This window comes from Pongo abelii, chromosome X (genome assembly GCF_028885655.2).
Source record: "Pongo abelii isolate AG06213 chromosome X, NHGRI_mPonAbe1-v2.0_pri, whole genome shotgun sequence".
Lineage (NCBI taxonomy): Eukaryota > Metazoa > Chordata > Mammalia > Primates > Hominidae > Pongo > Pongo abelii.
In genome coordinates this window covers 49,034,738-49,061,897 of record NC_072008.2, presented here as the reverse complement: position 1 = coordinate 49,061,897, position 27,160 = coordinate 49,034,738, and the positions used below count along the sequence as shown (strand labels likewise).

The 27,160-nt window shown below is 47.5% G+C and overlaps 1 protein-coding gene across 2 annotated transcripts; it reads right to left on the bottom strand.

Moving 5' to 3' along the window:
• TBC1D25 (TBC1 domain family member 25) lies at positions 1 to 21,749 on the bottom strand. Of its 2 annotated transcripts, XM_024240531.3 has the most exons (6): positions 21,322 to 21,749; positions 19,802 to 19,911; positions 16,186 to 16,340; positions 2,190 to 2,317; positions 1,867 to 2,055; positions 1 to 1,601 (listed from the first exon to the last, which is right to left on the bottom strand). In XM_024240531.3, the coding sequence occupies exons 1-6, from the start codon at positions 21,442 to 21,444 to the stop codon at positions 240 to 242; spliced, it is 2,067 nt and encodes a 688-aa protein (XP_024096299.1). In that variant the 5' UTR covers positions 21,445 to 21,749; the 3' UTR covers positions 1 to 239. The 2 variants fall into 2 exon arrangements, with proteins under 2 accessions (XP_024096299.1, XP_054400490.1); XM_054544515.1 differs by lacking the exons at positions 19,802 to 19,911; positions 21,322 to 21,749 and adding an exon at positions 19,732 to 19,789 and having other exon boundaries at positions 16,186 to 16,341.
• Positions 21,750 to 27,160: the final 5,411 nt, after the last annotated feature.

Here is a 27,160-nt window from a genome sequence, read left to right as displayed (position 1 = left end):
TTCTTGTGTGCAAAGTATAGTTGTTAAAAACAAAACAACAGAAACAGAATAAAGAGGCATGGCCTCTGTGGGGCAGTGCCAAAGCAGAGCTCCACATACTTAGGCCTGGGGAGGAAGGGCTCTATGCTCCAACAAGTCTAGGGCTGGCAGGCAGGGAGGGAGGTGGGGTCTCATGTGTTGGCCCTCACAGCAAAGAATGAAGATCTGGTGGGGCCAATGGAGGGCTCAATAAAGCCTGATCAAGATGCGGCTGTGGCCTCAGCCCCCTCCTCTGAGTCCCACACCTCTGACTGCAGGTAATCAGCAAAGAGAGCCCTGGCCCGGCGCAGGACGCGCCCCAGGTGGTGTTTTCGCACAAGGCGGTCAAAGTGCATGGCCAGCTCGTTATAATCCAGCCCATTGCGCATGATGTGGTCGCGGTGCTCCAGCAGGATGGCCAGGCAGAGGAATAGCATGAATGGGTTCCCCCGGCCAAACTCCTGGGGCGGGGGCAGGCCCATTGGTGGTACAGGTGGCAGGGACTTTCCAGGGTCTTTTGGGGAGCCTACCTCTTGCATCAAGGGGGATCCTACAGCCATATCACCAGTGGGAGAGGCCTCCTGGGTGGATGGTGGAGATGAGGAAGACGGGGAATCAGGGTGGGAAAAGGAGGAGAGCAGTGGGTCTGGGGAGTTCAATAAAGGCTCAGAGAGGGACTTGGAGCTGATAAGGGCAGCTGGGTGGGGCAGCTGGACCAGAGGGTCCCTCCTGGAGCCCATGTTATCCCTGAGTTGCTGGAGGCCATCCAAGCTGGCCTGTCTCAGGAGACGCCCCCCACCACCAGGCCCCTGACTTGCTGTGGCCAGGTGGTCAACAGCATCTTCAAAAGTACTACCTCCTCCACCAGCAGGCCTCAGCATGTGCCTCTGTCGCACGGGCCACCCCCTGTGGCCACCAAAACCAGTGTCTGCCACTTGGCTGGGGGGTCCAACCAGCTCTACCTCATGTTCAGGAGGATCAGGGGGCAGCGAACTCCAAGTGACCTCAAGCATGCGGAGGGCATCGTCGAAGGCGAACTCACGCTTGAGCTCTAGCAGCAGCCAGCGGTAACAGAAGAAGAGGTCATCAGCGCCTGCCTCTTGCAGGTATTGGTAAAAGTCAGGGTCAGCGTGTCGCAGCAACAGCTTCAAGTGTGCAAACTTGGTGGCCATGGCACGGCCGTCAGGGTGGAAGTTGGCGGCCAGGCGCTTCATGATGCCACAAAAGCAAACAAAGGCATGGCCCTCATGGTCCATGACGGCGAGGATGGGTGAGGCAAGGTCACTCATGCCCTGGCAGTAGGACACCTGTGGGTGGGTAACGGCATAGGTGGTGAGCAGGTCGTGCAGCGCCCGTAGATGTGGGCCATCCTCAGGCCCCGCATAGTAGGGGTGGGCCCGGTCAGTGCGCAGTACATCCTTGAGGACCGTGCTGCGGATGAACTCCAGGTCCTCAGGGCTCGCTCGCTGGGCCCACTCGCTCTTGAGCTGCTCATACTCGCGGCTCTTGCGTTTCATGTAGTCCATCCGCTCTCGGCCTGTCAGTCCATCTGGATACACGTTCAGCAGGTACCGCCACACCACCTGGCCAGGGGTGAAAGGGGTGAGGCTGGAGTTCTCCAGATAAACCATACCCCAATGTCTATCAGTTGCCACCCACCAACCCCCCTTGGGCCTCTGTCTTCCTTCTAAGTCTGCTAGGCCTCCGACTGCTTGCCCCTCCTTAAAGAGAGCTTCGTGCCCTGGAACATCTCCACCCTTGCCCACAGCAGTGTGGCTGACTGCACGTCTCAGGAGCTGTTAATGAGTGCAGCAGTGATGGACCCAACAGATGACTGAGGATGCTCACCTTTCGCAGCGAGGGCTCCACACCGCCATGATAGATCCGCAGGCGCAACTCCTCGGGTCGGGAGAGCTGGCCCTCGTGGTTCAGGTACATGTGAAACTCAGCATCACTCAGGGGTGGCTTGAAGGGCTTGACATCTTCCCCATACGACCAGCTCAGCACTTGTTGGACCTTAGACAAGGTACGGCCCACCTATGAGGAGGGAGGGAGGCCACCATCAGCTGCGTGGACTAGGGGCAGATGCCAACCAGCATGCTCAGAACCAGGGTGCCAGGTAGGCTCTTGCCCTCCAACCACAGCTGGATCCCCAGGGTCCCTGAAAACACCTGAGTGAGGATGGACTGTGTAAAGGGCAGGGCGGCAGTCGTCAGTGATGACCGTTTCTCAGCCAGCAACACGTCGGAGCCAATGACATCTTTGGGGCTGATTATGTCCCAGTCTTCTAGCAATGGGCCTGGGCAAACAGAACAAAGTGCTATAAGAATGGAGATGATAACCCAGACCTCAAGGCCAGCTTCCTCTCCTTCTACTGAAGCCGGGCTACCTGCAGGGGAACAAACGACTCCCAGTCCCTCTTCCTGTATCATCCAAATCATGTAAAATACAAAATCAAACCAGGAACAATTCTTTTGTAGTAGATGTCTCAGGAACTGGCTGGGCAGCGTCTAATATTTTAATGATATAAAGTAATATTTATTGAGCAGTTACTATGTGCCAAGCACTAGGACAAGCGCTCAATAGCAATATAAGAAATAATAATACTAGCTAATGCTTCCACAGTGCTGTATGCCAGGAACTATTCTGAATTCTTTGGCAATATTGACTCATGCAATAGTCACTTCAGTCCTATCGGTTGAGTACTACTACTACCATGACTCTCTTTGAGGAAACAGGCACAGTCATGATAAGGTACTTGCCCAAGGCCCCTTAGTTAGTGAGTGAAAGAGTGGAAATTTGAAGGCCAGGCCCAAAGCTCAAGAGCCCAAACTCCTACTCTCATATTTTTGCCAGTCCTCCTCCCACAAACAGTGCACACTAATATTACCATTCTCATTTTATAGACGATGACAAAAAGGTTTGGAACAAATAGTAAGTGACCAAGATTCTACAGCCAGGAAACAGTAGGGCTGGGATCTGAACTTCATTCACCCTAGTCCAGAGCCCAGACATACTTTAGAAATAAAATATTTGTGCAAAAGTGGAACAAGTATGCCATATATGCTTTTTTTTTTTTTGGAGAGGGAGTCTCACTCTGTAACCGAGGCTGGAATGCAGTGGTGTGAACGTGGCTCACTGCAAACTCTGACTCCTGGTTTCAAGTGATTCTCCTGCCTCAGCCTCCCAAGTAGCTGGGATTACAGGTGCCTGCCACCATGCCCAGCTAATTTTTGTATTTTTAGTAGAGATGGGTTTTTGCCATGTTGGTCAGGCTGGTCTTGAACTCCTGACCTCACGTGATCCACTTGCCTTGGCCTACCCAAAGTGCTGGGATTATAGGCATGAGCCACCGCACCCAGCCTCTTTTTTCTTTTTTTTTGAGATGGAGTCTCACTCTGTCACCCACGCTGGAGTGCAGTGGTGTGATCTTGGCTCACTACAAACTCCACCTTTTGGGTTCAAGCAGTTCTCCTGCCTAAGCCTCCCAAGTAGCTGGGATTACAGGTGCCTGCCACCAGGTCCAGCTAATTTTTTTTTTTTTTTTTTGAGGTGGAGTTTCACTCTTGTTGCCCAGGCTGGAGTACAATGACAGGATCTCGGCTCACTGCAACATCCACCTCCTGGGTTCAAGTGATTCTCCTGCCTCAGCCTCCCGAGTACCTGGGAGTACAAGCGTGTACCACCATGCCTGGTTAATTTTGTATTTTTAGTAGAGACGGGGTGTCTCCATGTTGGTCAGGCTGGTCTCAAACTCCGGACCTCAGGTGATCCACCTGCCTCGGCCTCCCAAAGTACTGGGATTACAGGCGTGAGCCACCACACCTGGCCTAATTTTTGTATCTTTAGTAGAGATGAGGTTTCGCTATGTTGCCCAGGCCGGTCTCAAACTCCTGACCTCAGGTGATCAGCCTGCCTTGGCCTCCCAAATTGCTAGGATTACAGGCATCTTTTTTTTTTTGAGACAGTCTTGCTCTGTCCCCCAAGGCTGGAGTGCAGTGGTGCGATCATAGCTCACTGCAGCCTCAAACTCCCAGGCTCAAACGATCCTCTTGCCTCAACCTCCTGAGTAGCTGGGGCTACAGGCGTGTGCCACCATGCCTGGATGATTTTTTTTTTTTTTTGGTAGAGATGGGATCTTACTATATTGCCTATGGTCTTGAACTCCTGGGCTCAAGAGATCCTCCTGCCTTGGCCTCCCAAAGTGTTGGGATTACAGGTGTGAGCCACTGCACCTGACCGTTTCCCTTTCTTTTTCATTTTGCCCCGCATCCTTTCTTCCCACCTCACATAAGATGTGGTGGTTGAAGCAGCAGTGGCCATCTGAGGGTAGGTTCGAGAGGATCTTCAGAGATCCTCTCCTACAGCCCTGATACCAGAGGGCTACTAAGCCAACAATGGCAATGTCCAGTGGCTTTTTCTTTTTTTTTTTTTGAGACGGAGTCTTGTTCTGTCACCCACACTGGCGTGCAATGGTGCGATCCTCGCTCACTGCAACCTCTGCCTCCCAGGTTCAAGCAATTCTCCTGCCACAGCCTCCCGAGTAGCTGGGATTACAGGTGCCTGCCACCATGCCTGGCTAATTTTTTGTATTTTTAGTAGAGATGGGGTTTGCCAGGCTGGTCTCCAACTCCTGACCTCAGGTGATCCACCCGCCTTATGTGGGGAAAAGAAAGAGAGATCAGATTGTTACTGTGTCTATGTAGAAAAGGAAGATATAAGAAACTCCATTTTGATCTGTACTAAGAAAAATTGTTCTGGTTTGAGATGCTGTTAATCTGTATGTAACTTTAGCCCCAACCCTGTGCTCACAGAAACATGTGCTGTATTGAATCAAGGTTTAATGGATTTAGGGCTGTGCAGGATGTGCCTTGTTAACAATATGTTTGCAGGCAGTATGCTTGGTAAAAGTCATCGCCATTCTCCGTTCTCTATTAACCAGGGACAAAATGCACTGTGGAAAGCCACAGGGAACTCTGCCCAAGAAAGCCTGGGTATTGTCCAAGGTTTCCCCTCACTGAGACAGCCTGATATATGGCCTCGTGGGAAAGGAAAGACCTTACATCCCCTAGCCCAACATGCATAAAGGGTCTATGCTGAGGAGGAGTAGTGAAAGAGGGAGGCCTCTTTGCAGTTGAGATAAGAGGAAGGCTTCTGTCTCCTGCTTATCTCTGGGAATGGAATGTCTCGGTGTAAAGCCGACCATTCATTCTATTCTGAGATAGGAGAAAATTGCCCTGTGGCTGGAGGCGAGATATGCTGGCAGCAATACTGCTCTGTTACTCTTTGCTACACTGAGATATTTGTGTAAAGTGAAACATAAATCTAGCCTACATGCACATCCGGGCACAGTACCTTTCCTTGAACTTATTCATGATACAGATTTCTTTGCTCACATGTTTCCCTGCTGACCTCTCCCCACCAACACTCTGTTGCCCTGCCACACTCCCCTTGCCAAGATAGTGAAAATAGTGATCAATAAATACTGAGGGAACTCAGAGACTGGCGCCAGTGCAGGTCCTCGCATGCTGAGTGTGCCAGTACCCTGGGCCCACTGTTCTTTCTCTATACTTTGTCTCTGTGTCTTATTTCTTTTCTCAATCTCTCGTCTCCACCTGACGAGAAATAGCCACAAGTGTGGAGGGGCAGGTCCCCTTCACCTTGGCCTCCCAAAGTGCTGGGATTACAGGTGTGAGCCACTGCATCCGGCCCAAGTGGCTAACTTTCAAATCTCTTGTGTGAAACCAATCAACTTCTATTTGTTTAAGCCACTGTCATTTGCAAGCAAATGCCATCCCTAAACAGCATTCCCATGGAGCCCAATTCTCCCATAGAGATGAGGGGGGAAACAAACCCTAGGACATGTTTGCATGTCACTGCTTTTCCCTGCATGTCTCATGGGGTACTGCAAACCTATGGGGTCCAAAGAGAGGAGCCCAAGATCCACTCTAGACATGGCCTCCTCCTCTACTCCTCATCTCAACAAACAGCATCTCTATCTGTTCAGTTGTTTAATAGACCAGAAACCTGAGAGACATCCTTGTCCCCCTCCCACTCTCTTAACTCCCAGGTCCAAACCACCACCAAGCCCTATGGCTACTGCATGTAAAGCATTCCTCCATCCTACCTGTTCTCTCATCTCCATCTTCTCACCCTGTCTCAGCCACCATATCTCTCACCTGAAACTGCCTCCTAACCAGTCCTCACTTCCTCTGTATTCCTCTCCAATCTCTCCCAACAGCTGCTAGAATGGTCTTTCTAAAACATTAATCAGAGCATTAAAACACTTAACAGGTAAAATGAAGAAGGTCACATTATGAAAAATCAGTAATGGTCTGAAAGTCTGAACAGAAGAACCACTGCAAGGCATGGAGCTAAGGTTCGATGATTTGAGTGAAAAAGTAGAGAGACCTGGATGCCAAGTCCAGGAGACCAAATATGGAAATAATACGAAATGCAGGGGGAGAAAAGGGATCAGGTGGAGATGTCAGAATTAAACAAGTATGAAAGAAAATTTCCCTGAGATGAAGGAATGGCTCACCAAGTCTTAGATAGGATTAATTAACTAACAACACACAATAGGCCCCCCACCAACCCTATTCTTTTTTTTTTTTTTTTTTTTTTTTTGAGATGGAGTCTTGCTCTGTCACCCAGACTGGAGCACAATGGTATGATCTCGGCTCACTGCAACCTCCACCTCCTGGGTTCAAGCCATTCTCCTGCCTCAGCCTCCCAAGGAGCTGGGATTCCAGGGACATACCACCACGCCCGGCTAATTTTTGCTAATTTTTGTATTTTTAGTAAAGACAGGGTTTTGCCACATTGGCCAGGCTGGTCTTGAACTCCTGAGTTCAAGTGATCCGCCTGCCTCAGCTTCCCAAAGTGCTGGGATTACAGGTGTGAGCCACTGTGCCCAGCCCGAAATGCCCAAATTCTAAGAATAAAGAAAAACTCTTTAGGCCGGGCGCAATGGCTCATGCCTGTAATCCCAGCAATTTTTTTTTTTTTTTTTGAGGCAGAGTCTTGCTCTGTTGCCCAGGCTGGAGCGCAGTGGCATGATCTTGGCTGACTGCAATCTCTGCCTCCTGGGTTCAAGCGATTCTCCTGTCTCAGCCTCCCAAGTAGCTGGGACTACAGGTGTGTGCCACAACACCTGGCAAATTTTTGTATTTTTAGTAGAGACGGGGTTTCACCATGTTGGCCAGGCTGGTCTTGAACTCCTGAGTTCAAGTGATCCGCCTACCTTGGCCTCCCAAAGTGCTGGGATTACAGGCATGAGCCACCACGCCCAGCCTAATCCCAGCACTTTGGGAGGCCAAGGCGGGCGGATTGCTTGAGCCCGAGAGTTCAAAACCAGCCTGGGCTGAACATGATAAAACCCTGTCTCTACCCAAAAATATAAAAATTAGCTGGGCATGGTGGCGCACACCTGTAGTCCCTGCCACTCAGGAGGCTGAGGTGGGTGGGAGGATTGCTTGAACCTGGGAGGCAGAGGTTGCAGTGAGCTGAGATCACGTCACTGCACTCCCGCCTGGGAAATAGAGACCTTGCCTCAAAAAAAAAAGAAAAAAGAAAAAGAAAAACTCCTGCAGCTTCCAGAGACAAAGAATGGCTGCTTACAATGGAAAGAAGGTCAGACAAGCAACAGACTTCTGCTTCACAACCCTGGAGGCAATAAGACAGTAGCTCACGGCACCTATGGAGCACTAAGAAGAAAGACCTGAGATCCAAGGGCCCCACACCCAGCCAAGACAGTACAGATCTATTCAGCCAAAGAAAAACATTTTTGACCATTAGAGTACATCTAACCCATGCACACTTTTGGAGGAGAACAAAGAAGTTCTCTGAGCAAATGACTCCTGCATGACTAGAAGGGCTCAAGATAGGGAGAAACAAACGGGAAGGTAAATGGTAATATTTATATATTATATATATTACATATTTAATATTTATAGTTAAAATGACAATGATAACATGATTGGGGGTTTGTAATATTGTATGTTACATTAGGATTCCTGAAACATAAGTGACTTGGTGTGTTAGTAAGAAAACAGAATGATAACCTGGAATTTAAAAAGAAAAAAAAATTGGCTGGGTGTGGTGGCTCATGCCTGTAATCCCAGCACTTCGGGAAGCCAAGGCAGGCAAATCACTTGAGGTCAAGAGTTCGAGACCAGCCTGGCCAACATGGTGAAACCCCATCTCTACCAAATATAAAAAAACTAGCTGGGTGTGGTGGTGCGCTTCTGTTATCCCAGCTACTCGGGAGGCTGAGGCAGGAGAATTGCTTGAACCTGGGAAGAGGAGGTTGCGGTAAGCTGAGATTGTGCCATAGCACTCCAGCCTGGGCAACAGAGCAAGACTCCATCTCAAAAAAAAAAAAAAGTTGTCTAAGCAAAAGCTAGAAGTTAAGGGTTAGGGACCAGAAAACGAATAAGAATTACAAGTGTTCCAAAGCTCCATTTTAAAGGCCAGAAAAAGTGGGAGAGATTGAAGGAGAAAAAGTAGCCTAAATATTTCACTGTTGGGGCGGGGTGCAGTGGCTCACGACTATAATCCCAGCACTTTGGGAGGCCGAGGCAGGTGGATCATGAAGTCAGGAGATCGAGACCATCCTGGCTAACACGGTGAAACCCTGTCTCTACTAAAAATACAAAAAATTAGCCGGGTGTGATGGCGGGCGCCTGTAATCCCAGCTACTCGGGAGGCTGAGAGAGGAGAATTGCTTGAACCCAGGATGCAGAGGTTGCAGCGAGCCGAGATCGTGCCACTACACTCCGGTCTGGGCGACAGAGCGAGACTCCATCTCAAAAAAAAAAAAAAAAATTCACCGGGCATGATGGTGTGTGCCTGTAATCCCAGCTACTCGGAAGGCTGAGGGAGGAGAATTGCTTGAACCCAGGATGCAGAGGTTGCAGCGAGCTGAGATCATGCCACCGCACTCCAGTCTGGGCGACAGAGCGAGACTACGTGTCAAAAAGAAAAAAAAGATTTCACTGTCAGTTGTCTTAAAAAGCATAAATTCTGCTATGAGGTTTTTATGAGAGGTATGAGAGACATACCTAAAACTAGGTGACACAAAAAGGTTAAAAACTAAAGAATCCTAAAGGTATATCTGGCAAACACAAACAGAAAAAAATAGTAGCCATGAGAATGTCAGAAAAAGCATCACTCAAGGCCAAAAGCATTTAACATGAAGAGACATTTCATATCCCACTAATAAAACAGGCAAAGAGGCCAGGCGTGGTGGCTCACGTCTGTAATCCCAGCACTTTGGGAGGCTGAGGTGGGCAGATCACAAGGTTGAGACCAGCCTGGCCAACATGGTGAAACCCCATCTCTACTAAAAAATACAAAAAAAAAAAAAAAATTAGCCAGGTGTGGTGGCAGGTGCCTGTAATCCCAACTGCTTGGGAGGCTGAGGTAAGGAGAATCGCTTGAACCTGGGAGGCAGGGGTTACAGTGAGCTGAGATCGCGCCACTGCACTCCAGCCTGGGCGACAATGCGAGACTCTCTCTCAAAAAAAGGAAAAAAAGGCCGGGCGCAGTGGCTCACACCTGTAATCCCAGCACTTTGAGAAGCAAGGCGGGCGGATCACAGGGTCAAGAGATCGAGACCATCCTGGCCAACATGGTGAAACCCCGTCTCTACTAAAAATACAAAAATTAGCGGGGCATGGTGGTGCGTGCCTGTAATCTCAGCTACTCAAGAGGCTGAGGCAGGAGAATCGCTTGAACCTGGGAGGCAGAGGTTGCAGTGAGCCGGAATTGTTCCACTGCACTCCAGCCTGGCAACAGAGTGAGACTCTGTCTCAAAAAACAAACAAACAACAAAAAACAGGCAAAGAATATCTACAAACACAAACTCACCTAGTAGCAAAACCTGATCTGAACTGACAGGAGACTATATATAGTCTTTATATAACCCACGTAGTGTGAATATGCACACATTTCCCTGAAGAAACATCCAAGTGTTTCATTATGGGCTGCTGGGCTGCTGGCCCAGACCCTGCTTGTGGTATTACATAATATTTGTGATACACCCATTTCCTTATCATAAAATAGTCAAACTTCCCAAACCTTAAATTAATATATAAACTCAGTGCAATGCCAGTCAGAAATTGAATGGGGGTTTTTCCTGGAACTGGATAAAATTATCTTAAGGTTTCTATAGAAGAATTCACATTTAAGAATAGCTAAGACAGGCCGGGCGCGGTGGCTCATGCCTGTAATCTCAGCACTTTGGGAGGCCAAGGCGGGCAGATCACGAGGTCAGGAGATTGAGATCATCCTAGCTAACATGGTGAAACCCTGTTTCTAGTAAAAATACAAAACATTAGCCGGGTGTGGTGGCGAGCACCTGTGTTCCCAGCTACTCGGGAGACTGAGGCGGGAGAATGTCGTGAACCCAGGAGGTGGAGCTTGCAGTGAGCCAAGATTGTGCCACTGCACTCCAGCCTGGGCGACAGAGCAAGACTCCATCTCCAAAAAAAAAAACCAACAAAACAAAACAAAACAAAAAATAGCTAAGACAACAGTGGGAGGATGGCAAAAGCTTATTGCCTGTAGTCCCAGCTACTAGGGAGGTTGAGGCAGGAGAATGGTGAGAACCCGGGAGGCGGAGCTTGCAGTGAGTCGAGATTGCGCCACTGCACTCCAGCCTGGGCGACAGAGCGAGACTCCGTCTCAAAAAAAAAAAAAAAAAAAAATTGACCACAAAACCACTGTCATAAAAATAACATGGTGTTAGCACAGCAGTAGACAAATAGAGCCCGTTGGTAGAATGTAATAGAAAGCCCAGAAATAAATCCAAGCTTGTATATATGGGAATTGAATATGTGACAAACGTGGCATTTCGAATCACTGCAGAAAAGGTGATTATTTGATAAATAATGCTGGCAGGCCAGGTGCAGTGGCTCATGCCTGTAATCTCAGCACTTTGGGAGGCTGAAGTGGGTGGATCACCTGAGGTCATAAGTTCGACACCAACCTGGCCAACATGGCAAAACCTCATCTCTACTAAAAATACAAAAATTAGCTGGGCATGGTGGCGGGTACCTGCAATCCCAGCTATTTGGGAGGCTGAGTCAGGAGAATTACTTGAACCCAGGAGATGGCGGTTGCAGTGAGCTGAGATTGTGCAATTGCACTCCTGCCTGGGCGATAAGAGTAAAACTTCGTCTCAAAAAAAAAATTAAATTAAAAAAAATGATGCTGGCATAATTGACTATCTTGATTTTTTTAAAGCTAGGTCTGCTTATCACAATGCTGACAGAGAAAAGATTTATATGTAAAAAAGAAAACAATAAGCATAGTAGAAGAAAATATAGAATATTTGCATAAGCTTATGGATGGGGAACATGTTCCAAAGTAAGAGGAGAAACTCAGCCAGGCGCAGTGGCTCACGCCTGTAATCCCACCACTTTGGGAGGCCCAGGCAGGTGGATCACTTGAGATCAGGAATTCGATACCAGCCTGACCAACATGGTGAAACTCCATCTCTACTAAAAATACAAAAGTAGCCAGGCGTAGTGGCACATGCCTGTAATCCCAGCTACTTGGGAGGCTGAGGCAGGAGAATCATTTGAACCCAGGAGGCGGAGGTTGCAGTGAGCTGAGATCGCGCCATTGCACTCCAGCCTGGGCAATGAGAGCGAAACTCTGTCCTCCCACCTGCAATAAAAAGGAGAAACTCAGAAATCATAAAGAAAAAGACAGATATCTGTGTAGGCGTGCAATCAAATGTTTAATTTTGATAGGACAAAACAGATCCATCCCGTAAGCAAAGCCAAAAAACAAAAGATCAACTGGGAAAAATATTTGCAGTACATATGATAGAAAGGAGGTTGGGGGCTGGGTGCGGTGGCTCCCGCCTGTAATCCAAACACTTTGAGAGTCCGAGGTGGGTGGATCACTTGAGATCAGAAGTTCGAGACCAGCCTGGCCAACATGGCAAAACCATGTCTCTACAAAAAATACAAAAATTAGCTGGGCATGGTGGTGCACACCTGTAGTCCCAGCTACTTGAAAGCCTGAGGCAGGAGGAGAGCTTGAGCTCAAGGCTGCAGTGGGCCATATTTGTGTCACTGCATTCCAGCCTTGGTGACAAAGAGTCTCAAAAAGAAAAAAAAAAAAAAGATTCATATCGGAAAAGTACAAATTGGTCAAAGGTCTAGGCTTTGTAATCTCCCAACTGTAGAGGTGACAGAAACTGGCTTTTTCCCAGAAAGAGGGACTGGGCCATCCAAACAGTCCCAACATGTCTGTTGCTTTCACAGCCATGAAAATGATCATGAGAATGCCATTAATATGTCTAATGATAGCTCCATATATTGGACACTTACATATTAATGTGTAGAATACCACTTATGTTAAACACATACCGTTTATGTCTACAGACACACAAATATGAATATACTCACATACGTGGATAAATGTGTGTGTAGGGAGTGTAAATAAGTAAAAGACATGCAAGGTTACACATCAAACCAATTCCCTCAGGGCAAAAAGGGTAGGGTAGGGGATTGAGATTAGGCATAGCGTTCCCAGGAGACTTCAGCATTATTTAAAATGCTTTTATTTTTAATAAGAATGTATTTACTGGGTAATGAAAGATTAGTTTCTCTTAAAAATATGACTCCAATCAAATTCCCATCAGGATTTTAATGGAATAATAAGCTAACTTATTAAATAAAAAGAACAGTAAGTGAACAAGAATATTCAAGAAAAATTTTTAAAAAGGAAAACGTGAAAACATATCATAAAACTATAATGATTAAGGCTGGGTGCAGTGGCTCTTGCTTGTAATCCCAGCAGTTTGGGAGGCTGAGGCGGGCAGACTGCTTGAGTCCAGGAGTTCAAGACCAGCCTGGGCAACATGGCGAAACCCTGTCTCTACAAAAAATACAAAAATTAGCTGGGTGTAGGGGCATGTGCCTGTAGTCCCAGCTACTCAGGAGGCTGACTTGGGACAATTGCTTGAGCCTGGGAGGCGGAGGCTGCAGTGAGCTGAGATTGGGCCCCTGCACTCCAGCAAGGATGACAGAGTGAGACCCTGTCTCAAAAAATAAAAAAAAAAAAACAAAAAAACAAAAACAAACCCCAAAACCAACCAAACAAACAGAAAACAAACTACAATGATTAAAACAACATAGAATTGGCTTAGAATTTAATAAATAGATCAACGTAAGAGAATCAGGAATTCAGAAACAGACCCACGTTGTGCAGGAATTTGGTAAATAAGACAGAAGGCTTTTTTTTTTTTGGAGATGGAGTCTAGTTCTGTCACTCAGGCTGGAGTGCGGTGGCACGAGCTTGGATCACTGCAACCTCCACCTCCCAGGCTCAAGCAATTCTCCTGCCTCAGTCTCCCAAGTAGCTGGGATTACAGGCGCCTACCACCACGTCCGGCTAATTTCTGTATTTTTAGTAGAGACAGGGTTTCACCATGTTTGGCCAGGCTGGTCTGGAACTCCTGACCTCAGGTGATCCACCCGCCTCGGCCTCCCAAAGTGCTGGGATTACAGGCGTGAGCCACGGCGCCTGGCCTAAAAAGATAACCTTTTAAAGATGTATTCCTGCCAGACTGCTGGGTGTCTTTCTGTCTGTCTCTCTGCTTTATCGGCATTTGTCTCAGTTCTCATGCACTTGGGGTTTTCTCCACGTTTCGTAGCCATGCAGATTTGATTTTTTTCCTGAAATAGTGCTACTGTGTCTCTTTTACAGGTGAGGAAAACAAGGCCCAGGGAATTAAGTGACTGACATAAGCACATATGGCTACTCAGTGGCAGAGGTTCCTGTGTGTCTGGCTACCTGGCTTTTCCTATTTGGCTTCCTGCCCATCTCTGTCACTGTCTTTCCCTCTGACTCTTGTTTCTCTCTCTCCTCTGTCTCTCTTTTGCAAAGCTGCCAATTTTAACAAGTCCAAAATGTTGTAGAGTTAAATAGTTAAGAACAAGGACTCTGGAGCCAGTTCAGCCACTGCCTGGGTTCAAATCTTGCTCTTCAACTTATTGTCTGTATAACTGGGACGAGTCCTGTCACCTCTCTGAGCCTCAGTTTCCTCATCTATAATATGGGGAAAATGATTGTCCCTACTCTATAGGATTATTTTGACAATTCAATGAAAAAATATTATGTGCACAGAATGGCCCTAAGTGTTCACTACACATTAGCTATTTATATGTTATTATGACATCAATAAAGTGCTTGACTCATCCCAAATGGGCACATGAGTTCCCTGAGGCTGGGAACCACATCTTCCACTCCACAACTATTTAAAACAATTTCAAACCTACAATAAAGTTAAAAGAATACACTGAACACCCATACATACTTCATCTAGATCCTCTATTAACATTTTTTTGGGCCAAATTTGCTTTATCTCACTCTCTCTGTATATAAACACATTATTTTTGCCAACTTATTTGCAGACATCATGACATTTTACCCCTTCATACTTAACTGTGTTTTTCCCAAGAACAAGGATATTTTCCTTCAATAGATATGATACCAGTACCACACTGCTATGGTTTGAATGTGTCCTCCCAAATTCATGTGTTGCAATTCAATTACCAATGTGATCATATTAAGAGGTGGGGGCCTTTAAGAGGTGATTAAGTCATGAGGGTAGAGCTCTCACAGATGGGATTAGGGCTCTTTTTTTATTATTTATTTATTTTTTGAGATGGAGTCTTGCTCTGTTGCCCAGGCTGGAGTGCAGTGGTGCGATCTCAGCTCACTGCAAGCTCTGCCTCCCGGATTCATGCCAATCTCCTGCCTCAGCCTCCTGAGTAGCTGGGACTATAGGCACCCGCCACCACGCCCGGCTATTTTTTGGTATTTTTAGTAAAGACAGGGTTTCACCGTGTTAGCCAGGGTGGTCTCGATCTCCTGACCTTGTGATCCACCTGCCTCGGCCTCCTAAAGTGCTGGGATTACAGGCATGAGCCACCGTGCTCAGCCTCTTTTTTTTTTTTTTGAGATGAAGTCTTGCTCTGTCACCCAGGCTGGAGTGCAGTGGCAAGATCTTGGCTCACTGCAACCTCTGCTTTTCGGGTTCAAGCGATTCTCATGCCTCAGCCTCCCGAGTAGCTAGGATTATAGGCATGTGCCACTACACCTGGCTAATTTTTGTGTTTTTTTTAGTAGAGACAGGGTTTCACCATGTTGGCCAGGATGGTCTCGAACTCCTGACTTCAGGTGATCCGCCTGCCTCAGCCTCCCAAAGTGCTGGGATTACAGGCATGAGCCACCGTGCCCAGTGGATTTGGGCTCTTATAAAGAGGTTGAGGGTGTGGGTTCACTCTCTTCTGCTCTTCTGTCATGTGAGGACGCAGCAAGAAAGCCCTCACCAGACACACAACCTGCCAGCATGTTGATCTTGGACTTCCCAGTCTCCAAAACTGTGAGAAATAAATTTCTCTTCTTTACAAATTCCTCAGTCTGTGGTATTGTTATAGTAGCACAAAATGACTAAGACACACACCCAGGAAATTTAATACTGATACAATACAATTATCTAATGTATGGTCTGTAATCAAATTTTGAGACCATGTCCTAATTTATCTGTGTGCTCGCAGGGACCAGAATAGGCAAGAGTGGAAGAACAAAAATGAGAAGAGAAAAAGTGGCTGAGAGGTCAAGGGAACAAATGAATGAGTGAGCAAGAATACAAACAAATGAATATGGGTGCAGAATGACTGAATGAATAAACACAACTAGCATTATTATAATACGCATTGTTATATTTAGGTATTATAACTGAAATATATAATGCTAAAGCTATACCGTTATACTATATTATAAATCTGCATTATATCTAATTATTACATACATTACTTGGTTATATAATAGTATAATACAATATAATTATCATTATTAGAGATAACACTTTCTGAGCCTTCATTATGCAGTCATGCACCGTTCCAGGCATTTTATATGAATTTCCCCTCACAATGGTTCTAAGATTCAAGGCCTCACAATGGTTCTAAGATACAATTATCTCTTTACAAGTGAAGAAATTGAGGCCTAGTGGCTGAGCCAGGATCTATAGCTAGGATACCTTGCTACCCATCCCACCATGAGGGAGTGTACTGTGAGGGGTGGCATCACCCTGTGGGGTAAAGAGGTTCCAGAGCAGTGCTCCTGGGGGCACTGGGTACTCACTGTCCTCCGAGGGCCGAATATCTACACGCAATTGCAGGTAAGGTTTGGAGGCAGTGGCAAAGGCTGTGCTGAGGTCCCAGTCAGATAGAAGTGAGAGGTAAACTTCCTGTCCTAGCCGGTCCCGGCCCAGGTAGCTGATGCCAAAGTTCTTCTTCCTGGACAGGGGATACGAGGGAGCTCTCAGGGCCCCTGGTGCCCTGGAGGCCTCAGGGACAGTTTCCAAAACAAGGAGGGTAATATAGAAGGTGTTGAAAACAACTTCCTACTATGTGCAAGGTACTGTGCCAAGGATTATGGGCAGCCTGAGATCAAGTCATTTATACCTACTTTGTTACACAAACACATACAAGCAGGTACACACCTGCTTGTATCTGGAGGTCACATTGGAAACTGGTAAAATGTTGGCCGGGTGCAGTGGCTCACACCTATAATCTCCGCACTTTGGGAGGCCGAGGCGGGTGGATCACCTGAGGTCAGGAGTTTGAGACTAGCCTGGTCAACATGGTGAAACCCCTTCTGTACTAAAAATACAAAAAAATTAGCTGGGTGTGGTGGCAGGTGCCTGTAATCCCAGCTACTCAGGAGGCTGAGGCAGGAGAATCGCTTGAACCTGGGAGGTGAAGGTTGCAGTGAGCCAAGATTGTGGCATTGCACTCCAGCCTGGGCGACAGAGCAAGACTCCATCCCCCCCCAAAAAAAAAAAAAAAAAAAAAGTTGGTCCCCTCTGGGGTAGATGTGGGACAGAAGTGGGAAGAAAGCAGTCTTCTTACTACATAAAAAAATAAAGCAATCTGTGTTTGTTATTTTTCACAACAAAAATGTTTATGTAAGAAAGTCTAATAACAACTAAGAATTTATTATTCAGCTATACTTGTGCAACTATGTAAAGAAGTTTGTTGCATGGTGCTCACCATAACCATGGAAACATCCTAAATACCCAACAATTTTGTACTGTTTGAATTTCTTACCATGTGTATGTATTCCTCCAAAACCACCACCACAACAAAATGACTATCACATCTGCCCCCAAGAGACACCACTTTTCAGCTATCAGATTGGCAAATTTTGCAGTTTTACAGTAACCAGTGTTTGTGAGGGTGTGAGGGAAACAGGCATTTATGTGCCGCTGATGAGATCATAAATTTGTTTGTTTTTTTTTTTTTTTTTTTTGAGATGGAGTCTCGCTCTGTCGCCCAGTCTGGAGTGCAGTGGCACGATCTCGGCTCACTGCAAGCTCCGCCTCCCGGGCTCACGCCATTCTCCTGCCTCAGCCTCCTGAGTAGCTGGGACTACAGGCGCCCACCACCACGCCCGGAGAATTTTTTGTATTTTTAGTAGAGACGGAGTTTCACCGTGTTAGCCAGGATGGTCTCGATCTCTTGACCTCATGATCCACCCACCTCGGCCTCCCAAAGTGCTGGGATTACAGGCGTGAGCCACAGCGCCTGGCCGAGATCATAAATTGATAAAACCTGTCTGGAGAGCATTTTGAAAACACCCATTAAAAGTTTAAAAAGCAGGCCAGGCACGGTGGCTCATGCCTGTAATCCCAGCACTTTGGGAGGCCGAGGTGGGTGGATCACAAGATCAGATCGAGACAACCCTGGCCAACAGGGTGAAACCCCATCTCTACTAAAAATACAAAAATTAGCCAGGCATGGTGGCGCACGCCTGTAGTCCCAGCTACTCAGGAGGCTGAGGCAGAAGAATTGCTTGAACTCAGGAGGTGGAGGTTGCAATGAGACGAGATTGCACCACTGTACTCAAGCCTGGACGACAGAGTGAGACTCTGTCTCAAAAAAAAAAAAAAATTTTTTTTAAAGCAAATACCCTTTTACCTGGCAATACCACTGCTAGGAATTTATCCCATGACTAGATGTTTCCAAATACAGTAGTCCCTCTTTATCTACAGGGGATACATTCCAAGACCCCCTCGAGTGGATGCCTGAAACTGCAGATAGTACCAAGCCCTATATATACTATGTTTTTTTTTTCATATACATACATACCTATGATAAAGTTTAATTGATAAATTAGGCACAGTAAGAGATTAACAATAATAGAACAATTATGACAATACAGATGCTTCTTGACTTATGACAGGGTTATGTACCAATAAACTCATCATAAGTTGGAAATACTGTAAGTTGACAATGCATTTGGCTGGGCGCAGCGGCTCACCTATAATGCCAGCACTTTGAGAGGCTGAGGCGGGCGGATCGCTTGAGCTCAGGAGTTTGAGACTGCCCTGGGCAACATGGCGAAACCCTGTCTCTACAAAAGATACAAAAAATTGGCCGGGTGCAGAGGCTCACGCGCCTGTAATCCTAACACTTTGGGGGGCCGAGGTGGGCAGATCACTTGAGATAGGAGTTTGAGACCAGCCTGACCAACCTCATGAAAATTAGCTGAGTGTGGTGGTGCACACCTGTAATCCCAGCTACTCCGGAGGCTAAGGCATGAGAATCACTTGAACCCGGGAGGCAAAGGCTGCAATGAGCCAAGATCGGGCCACTGCACTCCAACCTGGGTGACAGAGTGAGACTCTGTCTCCAAAAAAAAAAAAAAAGAGAAGATCAAAAAACTGTCTGGGGCTGGGCACGGGGGCTTACACCTGTAATCCTAGCACTTTGGGAGGCCGAGGTGGACAGGTAACTTGAGGTCAGGTGTTCGAGACTAGCCTGACCAACGTGGTGAAACTTTGTCTCTACTAAAAATACAAAAATTAGCAGGCGTGGTGGTGCGTGCCTGTAATCCCAGCTACTTGGGAGGCTGAGGCAGGAGAATCACTTGAACCCAGGAAGCGGAGGTTGCAGTGAGCTGAGACTGCGCCATTGCACTGCAGCCCAGGGGACAAGAGCAAAACTCCGTCTCAAAAAAAAAAAAAATTATCCGGGCATAGTGATGCATGCCTGTAGTCCCAGCTACTTGGGAGGCTGTGACAGGAGAATCACTTGAACCTGGAAAATGTCACTGCACTGCAGCCTGGGTGACAGTGAGACTCCGCCTCAAAAAAAAAAAAAACAAAAAAAGAAATAAGAAGGAAAATGCATTTAACACACCTAACCTACCAAACATCACAGGTTAGCCTAGCCTACCTTAAACGTGCTCAGAACACTCACATTAGCCTACAGTTGGGAAAATCATCTAACACAGAGCCTGTTTTACAACGGTGTTGAATATTTCATGTAATTTATTGAACACTGTACTGAAAGTGAAAAGCAGAATGGCTGGGCACTTGCAGTACAGTTTCTACCGAATGCGTATCGCTTTTGCACCATTGTAAAGTTGAAAAATCCTAAGTCCAGTTATTGTAAGTTGGAGACTGTCTGTAAACTGTAATAAAAGTAATGTGAATGTGGTCTCTCTCTCTCAAAATATCTTATTGTATGTAATATTTGCAGACTGAGGTTGACCATGGGTAACTGAAACTGCAGAAAACAAAACCACAGATAAAAGTAGACTACTGTACTCCAAGACATGCATACGTGGCTGTTCACTGTGGGATTATTTGTAGTAGTAAAATAAACAAAAACCCTACCAAACAAACAAAGGCCAGACAGCCACCGTAGAGGTGGGTGGCCCATTGGCCAGTCCCCAGCATCTTCCCACTCACCCACTCAAATCAAAGGCTCGGATGAGGATGTGCTGCAACACGTCGAGCGAGGTGATCTGGGGATCTACAGCAAAAGAGCGGAACTCTGGCGGCAAGAAGCTCTCACATTTCTGGGGAGAGAAGACATGGGGTAGGCCACCAGGGGCCTCATCACCATGCTGAAGAGTGAGATGCAGAGTGGTAGAAGGCAAAGTCAGAGAGGTGCCAGGGGCCAGATCAAGGCAGGTGTTCTGGACCACAGGGTCCAGTGAGGAGGAGGTTACTGCAAGGGTTCAGGCCCCTAATCCTTCTTCTATATCCCTTCAACTATGGTTGCCAGAATCACTGTGTCCAGTCTGGCTCCTGTTAAACCAGTCCTCTATGATGCTGTAACCAACCTAACACATCTACCTACAACACTCCCCTGCTTAAATCTCTTCAATGGCAACCCTAGAGTCCCAGCAAGCGGGCCTATGGGGCCCCAGCCAGCCTCTCACCAGGTTTTTTGAACTTTACACTCTAGTAGTACCAAACTGTTAGAAGTTACCTTGAGACCATCCTGACTCCAGGCCATTGATTGTGCTGACCCCGTCTGGAACATCCCTCCCACTTTCTTCACGTGGTTCACTCCCAGCTCAGGCATCATCTTTTTTCTGAATGTCAAACTTCTATCTTAGAGCTCTATTACACTGAAGTGATGTGTGGACCTTCTTATCACTGCCAGTGCCACTGGTTGGTCGGAGCCACCATCATTGTTTACTGGAACTATGGCAACAGCGTTCTTCCTCAGCATACACACCAAAGGCCCTTGGCGATCTGCCTCTGTCTTAGCGCTCTGATTCACCTCCTACCACTCTTCCCCTCATTTTCTCCACTCCAGTAATCAGGAAGCTACAGGAACATGCCAGGCTCATTCCCATCCTCTAGTCTTTGCCCTTGCTATTCCTTCTGCCTAGAATACTCTTCTCTTCTAGTATGCACATGGCTGACTCCTTTTATTCGGGTCTCTGCTCCTTCAATACCTCCTCTGGGGATTTCCCTGTACAACCTTGGCTAACGTGACTCCCTATTTCATAACCTTTTTCATTATTTTAGTGTCCGAAGCATCTCATTTCTTTAGTTGTCTCCATCCACGAGCCTGTCAGCTCATCAAAGTGGGAACTTGCACATAAGTGCACTCTCAACACATGGGTTGACTGACTCCAGAGCCAGCACCTTCTCATTCCTCAGAGCCCCACCCTCAACTACTGCGGCCCCTCCTCCAGCCCCATAGCCCCTCCCCTTTGTCTATAAGCTCCACCCATTCATCCCATAGACCCCCACCTCGTCCTTCCATTTTCAGTCCCACGCCCCAAGGTACGTCGCTAACGCTCCCAGGCTCTCAGGCCCTCCCTCCCCCTCGCCACCATCACTTGGCCCTCAAGCTTCGCCGCTCAGGTTATGTCCCAAATCTCAGGTCCCGCCCTCCATCCTATGACAGCCACCGCCTCCCCCTCCCCTGGGATGCCTCGGCGGCTGGGCCGACTCACCGCCAGCCTCACCTTGACTCGGACCCGCACCACTTCTCGCTCCTCCTCCTCAGCGGCCGCCGCCGCCTGAGCTCCCACGCCGGGCGGGGGCGCTCCGGAGCCAGACAAGTCCGAGGCCCCGGAGGTTGTCGCCATCCCGCCGCCGCCCGTCTCAGGGTGACGGCTGACCGTTGCCCCCCCACCCGGCGCACACTCTACTGTACTGACGCCCGCCGCCCCACCTCGTGCCGGGGCGCAGGCGCAGAGGGCGCCGCGCGACCCTACCCCCCACCGTCCCTCCCACCTGGCCCTGCCTGGAGGTCGCCTCTGCGCCTGCGCCTAGTCGGGCATTTTGCTTTATTTCAGCTAGCGTGCAGACGTCTACTGAGGCCCCGCCTCCCCCAGCCCGGTGGTTTGGTTGTTTTGACAGCATGCTTCCGGCTTCACGGAGGTGTTAAACTGACACCTCGTTCGCCAAGAGAAGGGGGCGGGGAAAAGAAGAGGCTGCGTGATGACGTCAGGCCCCACACCCCGCCTCAAGTTGCCTCACGCCTCTGCTGGTAGATGATGTCATCTATTTCAAATACCGGTGGCCCTCGCTTCAAATGAATCCACTGAACGGAAAAAAATCCTTTTTTTTTTTTTTTTTTTTTAAGGCAGGGTCTCGCTCTGTCATCCAGGTTGAAGTGCAATGGCGCGATCACAGCTCACTGTAGCCTCAAAGTGAGCTATGATCAAGCGATCCTCCTGCCTCAGCCTCCCAAGAGCTGGGACTGCAGGCGCGTGCTACGACGCCCAGCCAATTTTTGTATATCTTGTATAAACAGAGTTTAGCCGTGTTGCCCAGGCTAGTCTCGAACTCCTGACCTCAAGTGATCCACCCGTCTCGGCCTCGCAAACTGTTGGGATTACAGGTGTGAGCCACAGCCCTCGGGTAAAGTGTTTTTAAAAATATACTCAGCAGGGTGCAGTGGCTCACTCCTTATAATCTCAGCACTTTGGGAGGCCGAGGCGGGCAGGTCGCTTGAGCCCAGGAGTTCTAGACCAGCCTGGGCAACACAGCGAGACCCCGTCTCTAACAAAAAATTAAACAATTAGCTGGACGTGGTGGCGCACACCTGCAGTCCCAGCTACTCGGGAGGCTGAAGCGGCAGGATAGCTGAGCCCAGGAAGTCAAGGCTGCAGTGAGTGGTGATCACACCACTGCCCTAACCTGCACCACAGAGCAAGGCCCTGTTTCAAAAAAAATTAATAATTTATATCCTGACTTAGTAAGGTCAGATAAAAAACAGGAAAATGGTTTACGCATTGTGAAAATTCATGGAGATTTTGTACACTGATGATTTTTGTACTTTCTGTATGAATGTTATACTTCATTAAATAATTTGCCCCCCAAAAACACTTTTATGCTCTCTGGAGTTCTAGCTTTTTAGTTTGCCTTTGTCTGAAACTTGACGAGATCATACTTTCCCAAGTTTATACATCTAGGAGGCAAACTTCCAGGTAATTCAACTCCAGGAAGGACACTAATGCTTCTAATTGAAACCCAGGAAGAAGTTAACAATCAAGCCTTCAGAAGGCAGAAAGCGAGACAGACCCAGGGAGCTCAGCAGCATATCTCTAAAGCTCTGCCATTATTGAACCAGCTCAAAGGATCCCCGGTCTTTGTGTCCCTTTTCCAATTTTCACATTCTCAGATCTTGGGGAATCACTGAATCATTGGAAAAGCCCTCTGTCCAGCTTGGTCTAGAGATTTCTTTGAAACCTGACTAAAATGTTGGTACTGACTGCCAGGGACCAATTGAAAGAGAAGTGGCCAGGCTCAACTATGAACCAATCAATGGGGCCCAAATGATACCATCTGTAAAAGATCAGCTTTCTGGGGTCCCAGAGCAGGGTGGATAATGGATCCGGAAGAGCAAATGGGGAATGCCCAGCAGAGCATGCAAAAGGCTTAGCAATGTGCTGAGCACATAGTTAGTGCTCAAAACAATGAATGGAAGAAGCCAAGAATAAATGAAGAAAAAATTTAAAAAATAAACTGAGTCGGGCACAGTGGCTCACACTTGTAATCCCAGCACTTTGGGAGGCCGAAGTGGGAGGATCGCTTGAGCTGGGGAGTTCGAGAACAGCCTGGGCAACATAGGAAGACCCTGTCCCTACAAAATTAAAAAAAAAAATTAGCTGGGTGTGATGGTGTGCACCTGTGCTCCTAGCTATTCGGGAGGCTGAGGTGGGAGGATTACTTGAGCCTGGGAGGTCCAGGCTGCAATGGACTGTGATCACGCCACTACACTCCAGCCTGGGTGACAGAGTGAGAACCTGATTCAAAAAAAAAAAAAAAAAAAAAAAAAGCCCACAAAACTTTGCTTTTGTCTTACCTAATCTTCATAACATGTTAAAGTTGGTCCTGTTCTTAAATGGTGTATGTCTACTAGATATTGGCTGAATTATTGAATATATCTTAGACTCTTCTGAGAAACTTTATATGTGGCAAAATGCAAAAAGGCAGTCTTCCCACTTAATTGCACAACATCCGTGCGGTTTGGACAAAATACAGGCTGCACTTACAAATGTTATTTCTGGCCGGGCACAGTGGCTCACGCCTGTAATCCCAGCACTTTGGGAGGCCGAGGCGGGCGGATCACGAGGTCAGGAGATGGAGACCATCCTGGCTAACACGGTGAAACCCCATCTCTACTAAAAATACAAAATAATTAGCCAGGCGTGGTGGCGGGCGCCAGTAGTCCCAGCTACTCGGGAGGCTGAGGCAGGAGAATGGCGTGAACCTGGGAGGCGGAGCTTGCAGTGAGCCGCCACTGCACTCCAGCCTGGGCGACAGAGCAAGACTCCGTCTCAAAAAAAAAGTAAACAAAAAACAAAAACAAATGTTATTTCCAACAAAGGAGTCTTGTAAGATACTAGCGCTCCAACTATTGTGTCTGTGTCATATGGACGCAACCCTCAAGGTTAACTTTTTAGGTAAGTCTGCAATTCTATTTTGGTGTCTTTTAAGATAACATGTTGCCTTGGTATTAATATTAAATAGATATCTCTATTTTTAGAAGGTATAAATAATGGGGATTTTCTCTGAAAGCCAGAAAAGGATTATTGGCATGTCTCTCTTGCCCCATGTGTTTAGAGTCAAAATCACCTATAGCACTGCTGGATTTTCTGATGGAGACAAGGAGTAAGAGCCTGCTTTTCATTTATCATAGGGTGGGATGTGCAAACCATTAGCCTGGAGTTTGGAATCGATCCTGAGGACACTGGGGCAAAGGTTTAGACAGGGGTATGATGTGGTCAGATGCCTCTGTCTTGGCCCTGGGGAGAGCTTTGGATGGAAAGATACTGGAAGCAAGGAGATCAAAAAGGAGGTCCTTGCCATAGTCCTGGGGAGAACTTTCTTTTTTGTTTATTCATTCTTCCATTCAACAAATATAAAGTATATGCTAGGCAGTCTACATAAATTAATTCTTATAATCTGCATAAAAACCTTGTGAGGTAGTATCTTAGTCCATTTTTCTGTTGCTATAATCAAATACCCAAGACTGGGTAATTTATAAAGAAATTTGAGAGGCTGAGGTGGAAGGATTGCTTTGAGGCCAGTTCAAAACAGCCTCAGCAACATAGCAAGACCCTGTCTCTACAAAAAAATTTAAAAATTAGCTGAGCATGGCAGTATGCCTGTAGTCCTAGCTACTTAGGAGGCTGAGGCAGGAGGATTGCTTATGCTCAGAAGTTTGAGGCTGCAGTGAGCTGTGATCATGCCACTACACTCTAGTCTGGGTGACAGAGTGAGACCCTGTCTCTAAAAACAACAACAACAACCCCCCACCCCCCAAAAAAAAGAAAGAAAGAAAAGAAATTTATTTCTTACAGTTCTGGAGGCTGGGAAGTCCATGGTCAAGGAGTCACATCTGGTGAGGGCCTTCTGCTGGTGGGGCCTCTCTGTGGAGTGGCGAGGCAGAGCAGGGCATCACATGGTGAGGGTGCTGACCTTGCTAGCTCAGATCTGTTTCTCCTCTTAGAAAACCACTAATGCCCCACCCTTATGACCTCATCTAATCTAATCCTAATTACCGCTCAAGGTCCCATCTCTCAAATACCATAGTCGGATTTCCCACCTCCTTAATACTGTTAAAATAGAGATTTAGTTTCAACATGAGTTTTGGAGGGCAGAAACATTCAAACCATAGCAGGTAGGTGTTATTACTCTAAGCATTCTACAGATTAGAGTACTGAAAGCCAGGGAGAAACAAGCTCAAGGTCAAATGGGGTAGTGTCACAGAGAGTAGGCAGTGCAATGGACGGAACTTGGGGCTATGCCTGTTGTGTTTGAGGAAGAGCAAGGAAGTCAGCATGCCTTTAAGTAGAGTGAATGATAGGTGAGTGACAGCAGACGAGGTGAGAATGGAGTGAGATCATGCAGGGCTTTGACCTTAACAGTGAGGCATTTCTCCAAAGCTATATACTGTAGGCCTAAGCAGAGCCAGGACTTGAACTGAAGTCCACAGGTCACTTGATATTTCTTTTTTTGAGACGGAGTTTTGTTCTTGTTGCCCAGGCTTGAGTGCAGTGGTGCAGTGTCAGCTCACTGCAACCTCTGCCTCCTGGGTTCAAGTGATTCTCCTGCCTCAGCCTCCCAAGTAGCTGGGATTACAGGTGCCTGGCACCACACCTGACTAATTTTTTTGTATTTTTAGCGTAGACAGGGTTTCACCATGTTGGCCAGGCTGGTCTTGAACTCCCGACCCTCAGGTGATCTGCCCGCCTCAGCTTCCCAAAGTGTTGGGATTACAGGAGTGAGCCACTGCGCCCGGCCTTACAGAGGTCCCTTGAAGCCAGTCTACAGGTATCTGTGGTTTTATTATTTATTCTTTTCCATCTCTTCAAAACTTCTCAAGTACCCAATTGTTTTATGACGGAGGGTCTATAAGGTAATGATGGACTGCAGGATGAGTGATGGGGGTCTGTAGAGTAAGTGAGGCGTGTCTGTTGGGTGAATGATAGCAGGTCTGTGGCGAGAGTGATGGAGGATCCCTGGGGTGGATGGGAGTCTGTGGGTGCATGATAGGTGGACTATGAGGTAAGTCATGGGGGTCTGAGGGGTGAATGATGGCATCTGTGGGTGAGTGATGGGGTGTATATGGTGGAAGGTGGAGGACCGTGAGTTGAGAGATGGGATGGTGGTGTGAGTGATAAGGGGTCTGTGGGATGAGAGATGGACTCTGTGGGTTGAGTGATGGGTTCTGCAAGGTGAGTTATGGGATGCTTAAAGGGTTAGTAAAGGGGCATCTGTAGGATGAGTGGTGGGTCTGTAGGGTCAGTGATAGGGGTTGTTAGGGTGACTGATGAGGGGCTTCTGGGGTGAGTTATGGGATCTTCAGAGTGAAGATTTTGGGGGTGATAGGGGCCTGTGGGGGTGAGTGATGGGGCTGAGGTCTGTGTGGTGAGTTACGGGGTTTCTGTGGGGTCAATAATGGGCAATCTGTGAAACAAATGAATGTGTGTTGGTAGGGAGAGTGATGGGTATCTTAGGAGTTGATGGAGTATGTGGGAAGAGTGATGGGGGATCTGTGGGGCGGCTTATCAGAAGCCAAGAGGCTGAGTGATGGAATATGTGCGGTAGGAGTGTTGGGGGCTCTGTGAGGTGAGAGCTGTGGCATCTGTGGGGTGAGTGATGGGGAGTGTTATGAACTGAATGATGTCCTCCTCCCCAAATTCATATGTTGAAGCCCTAATATCGGGGGAACCAGCCCCCAATATTTCAACGTAATGTCACTATATCTGAAATAGAGCCTTTAAGGAGGTAATTAAGGTTAAATGAGGTTATAAGGGTGGGGCCCTAATTCAATAGAACTGGTATCCT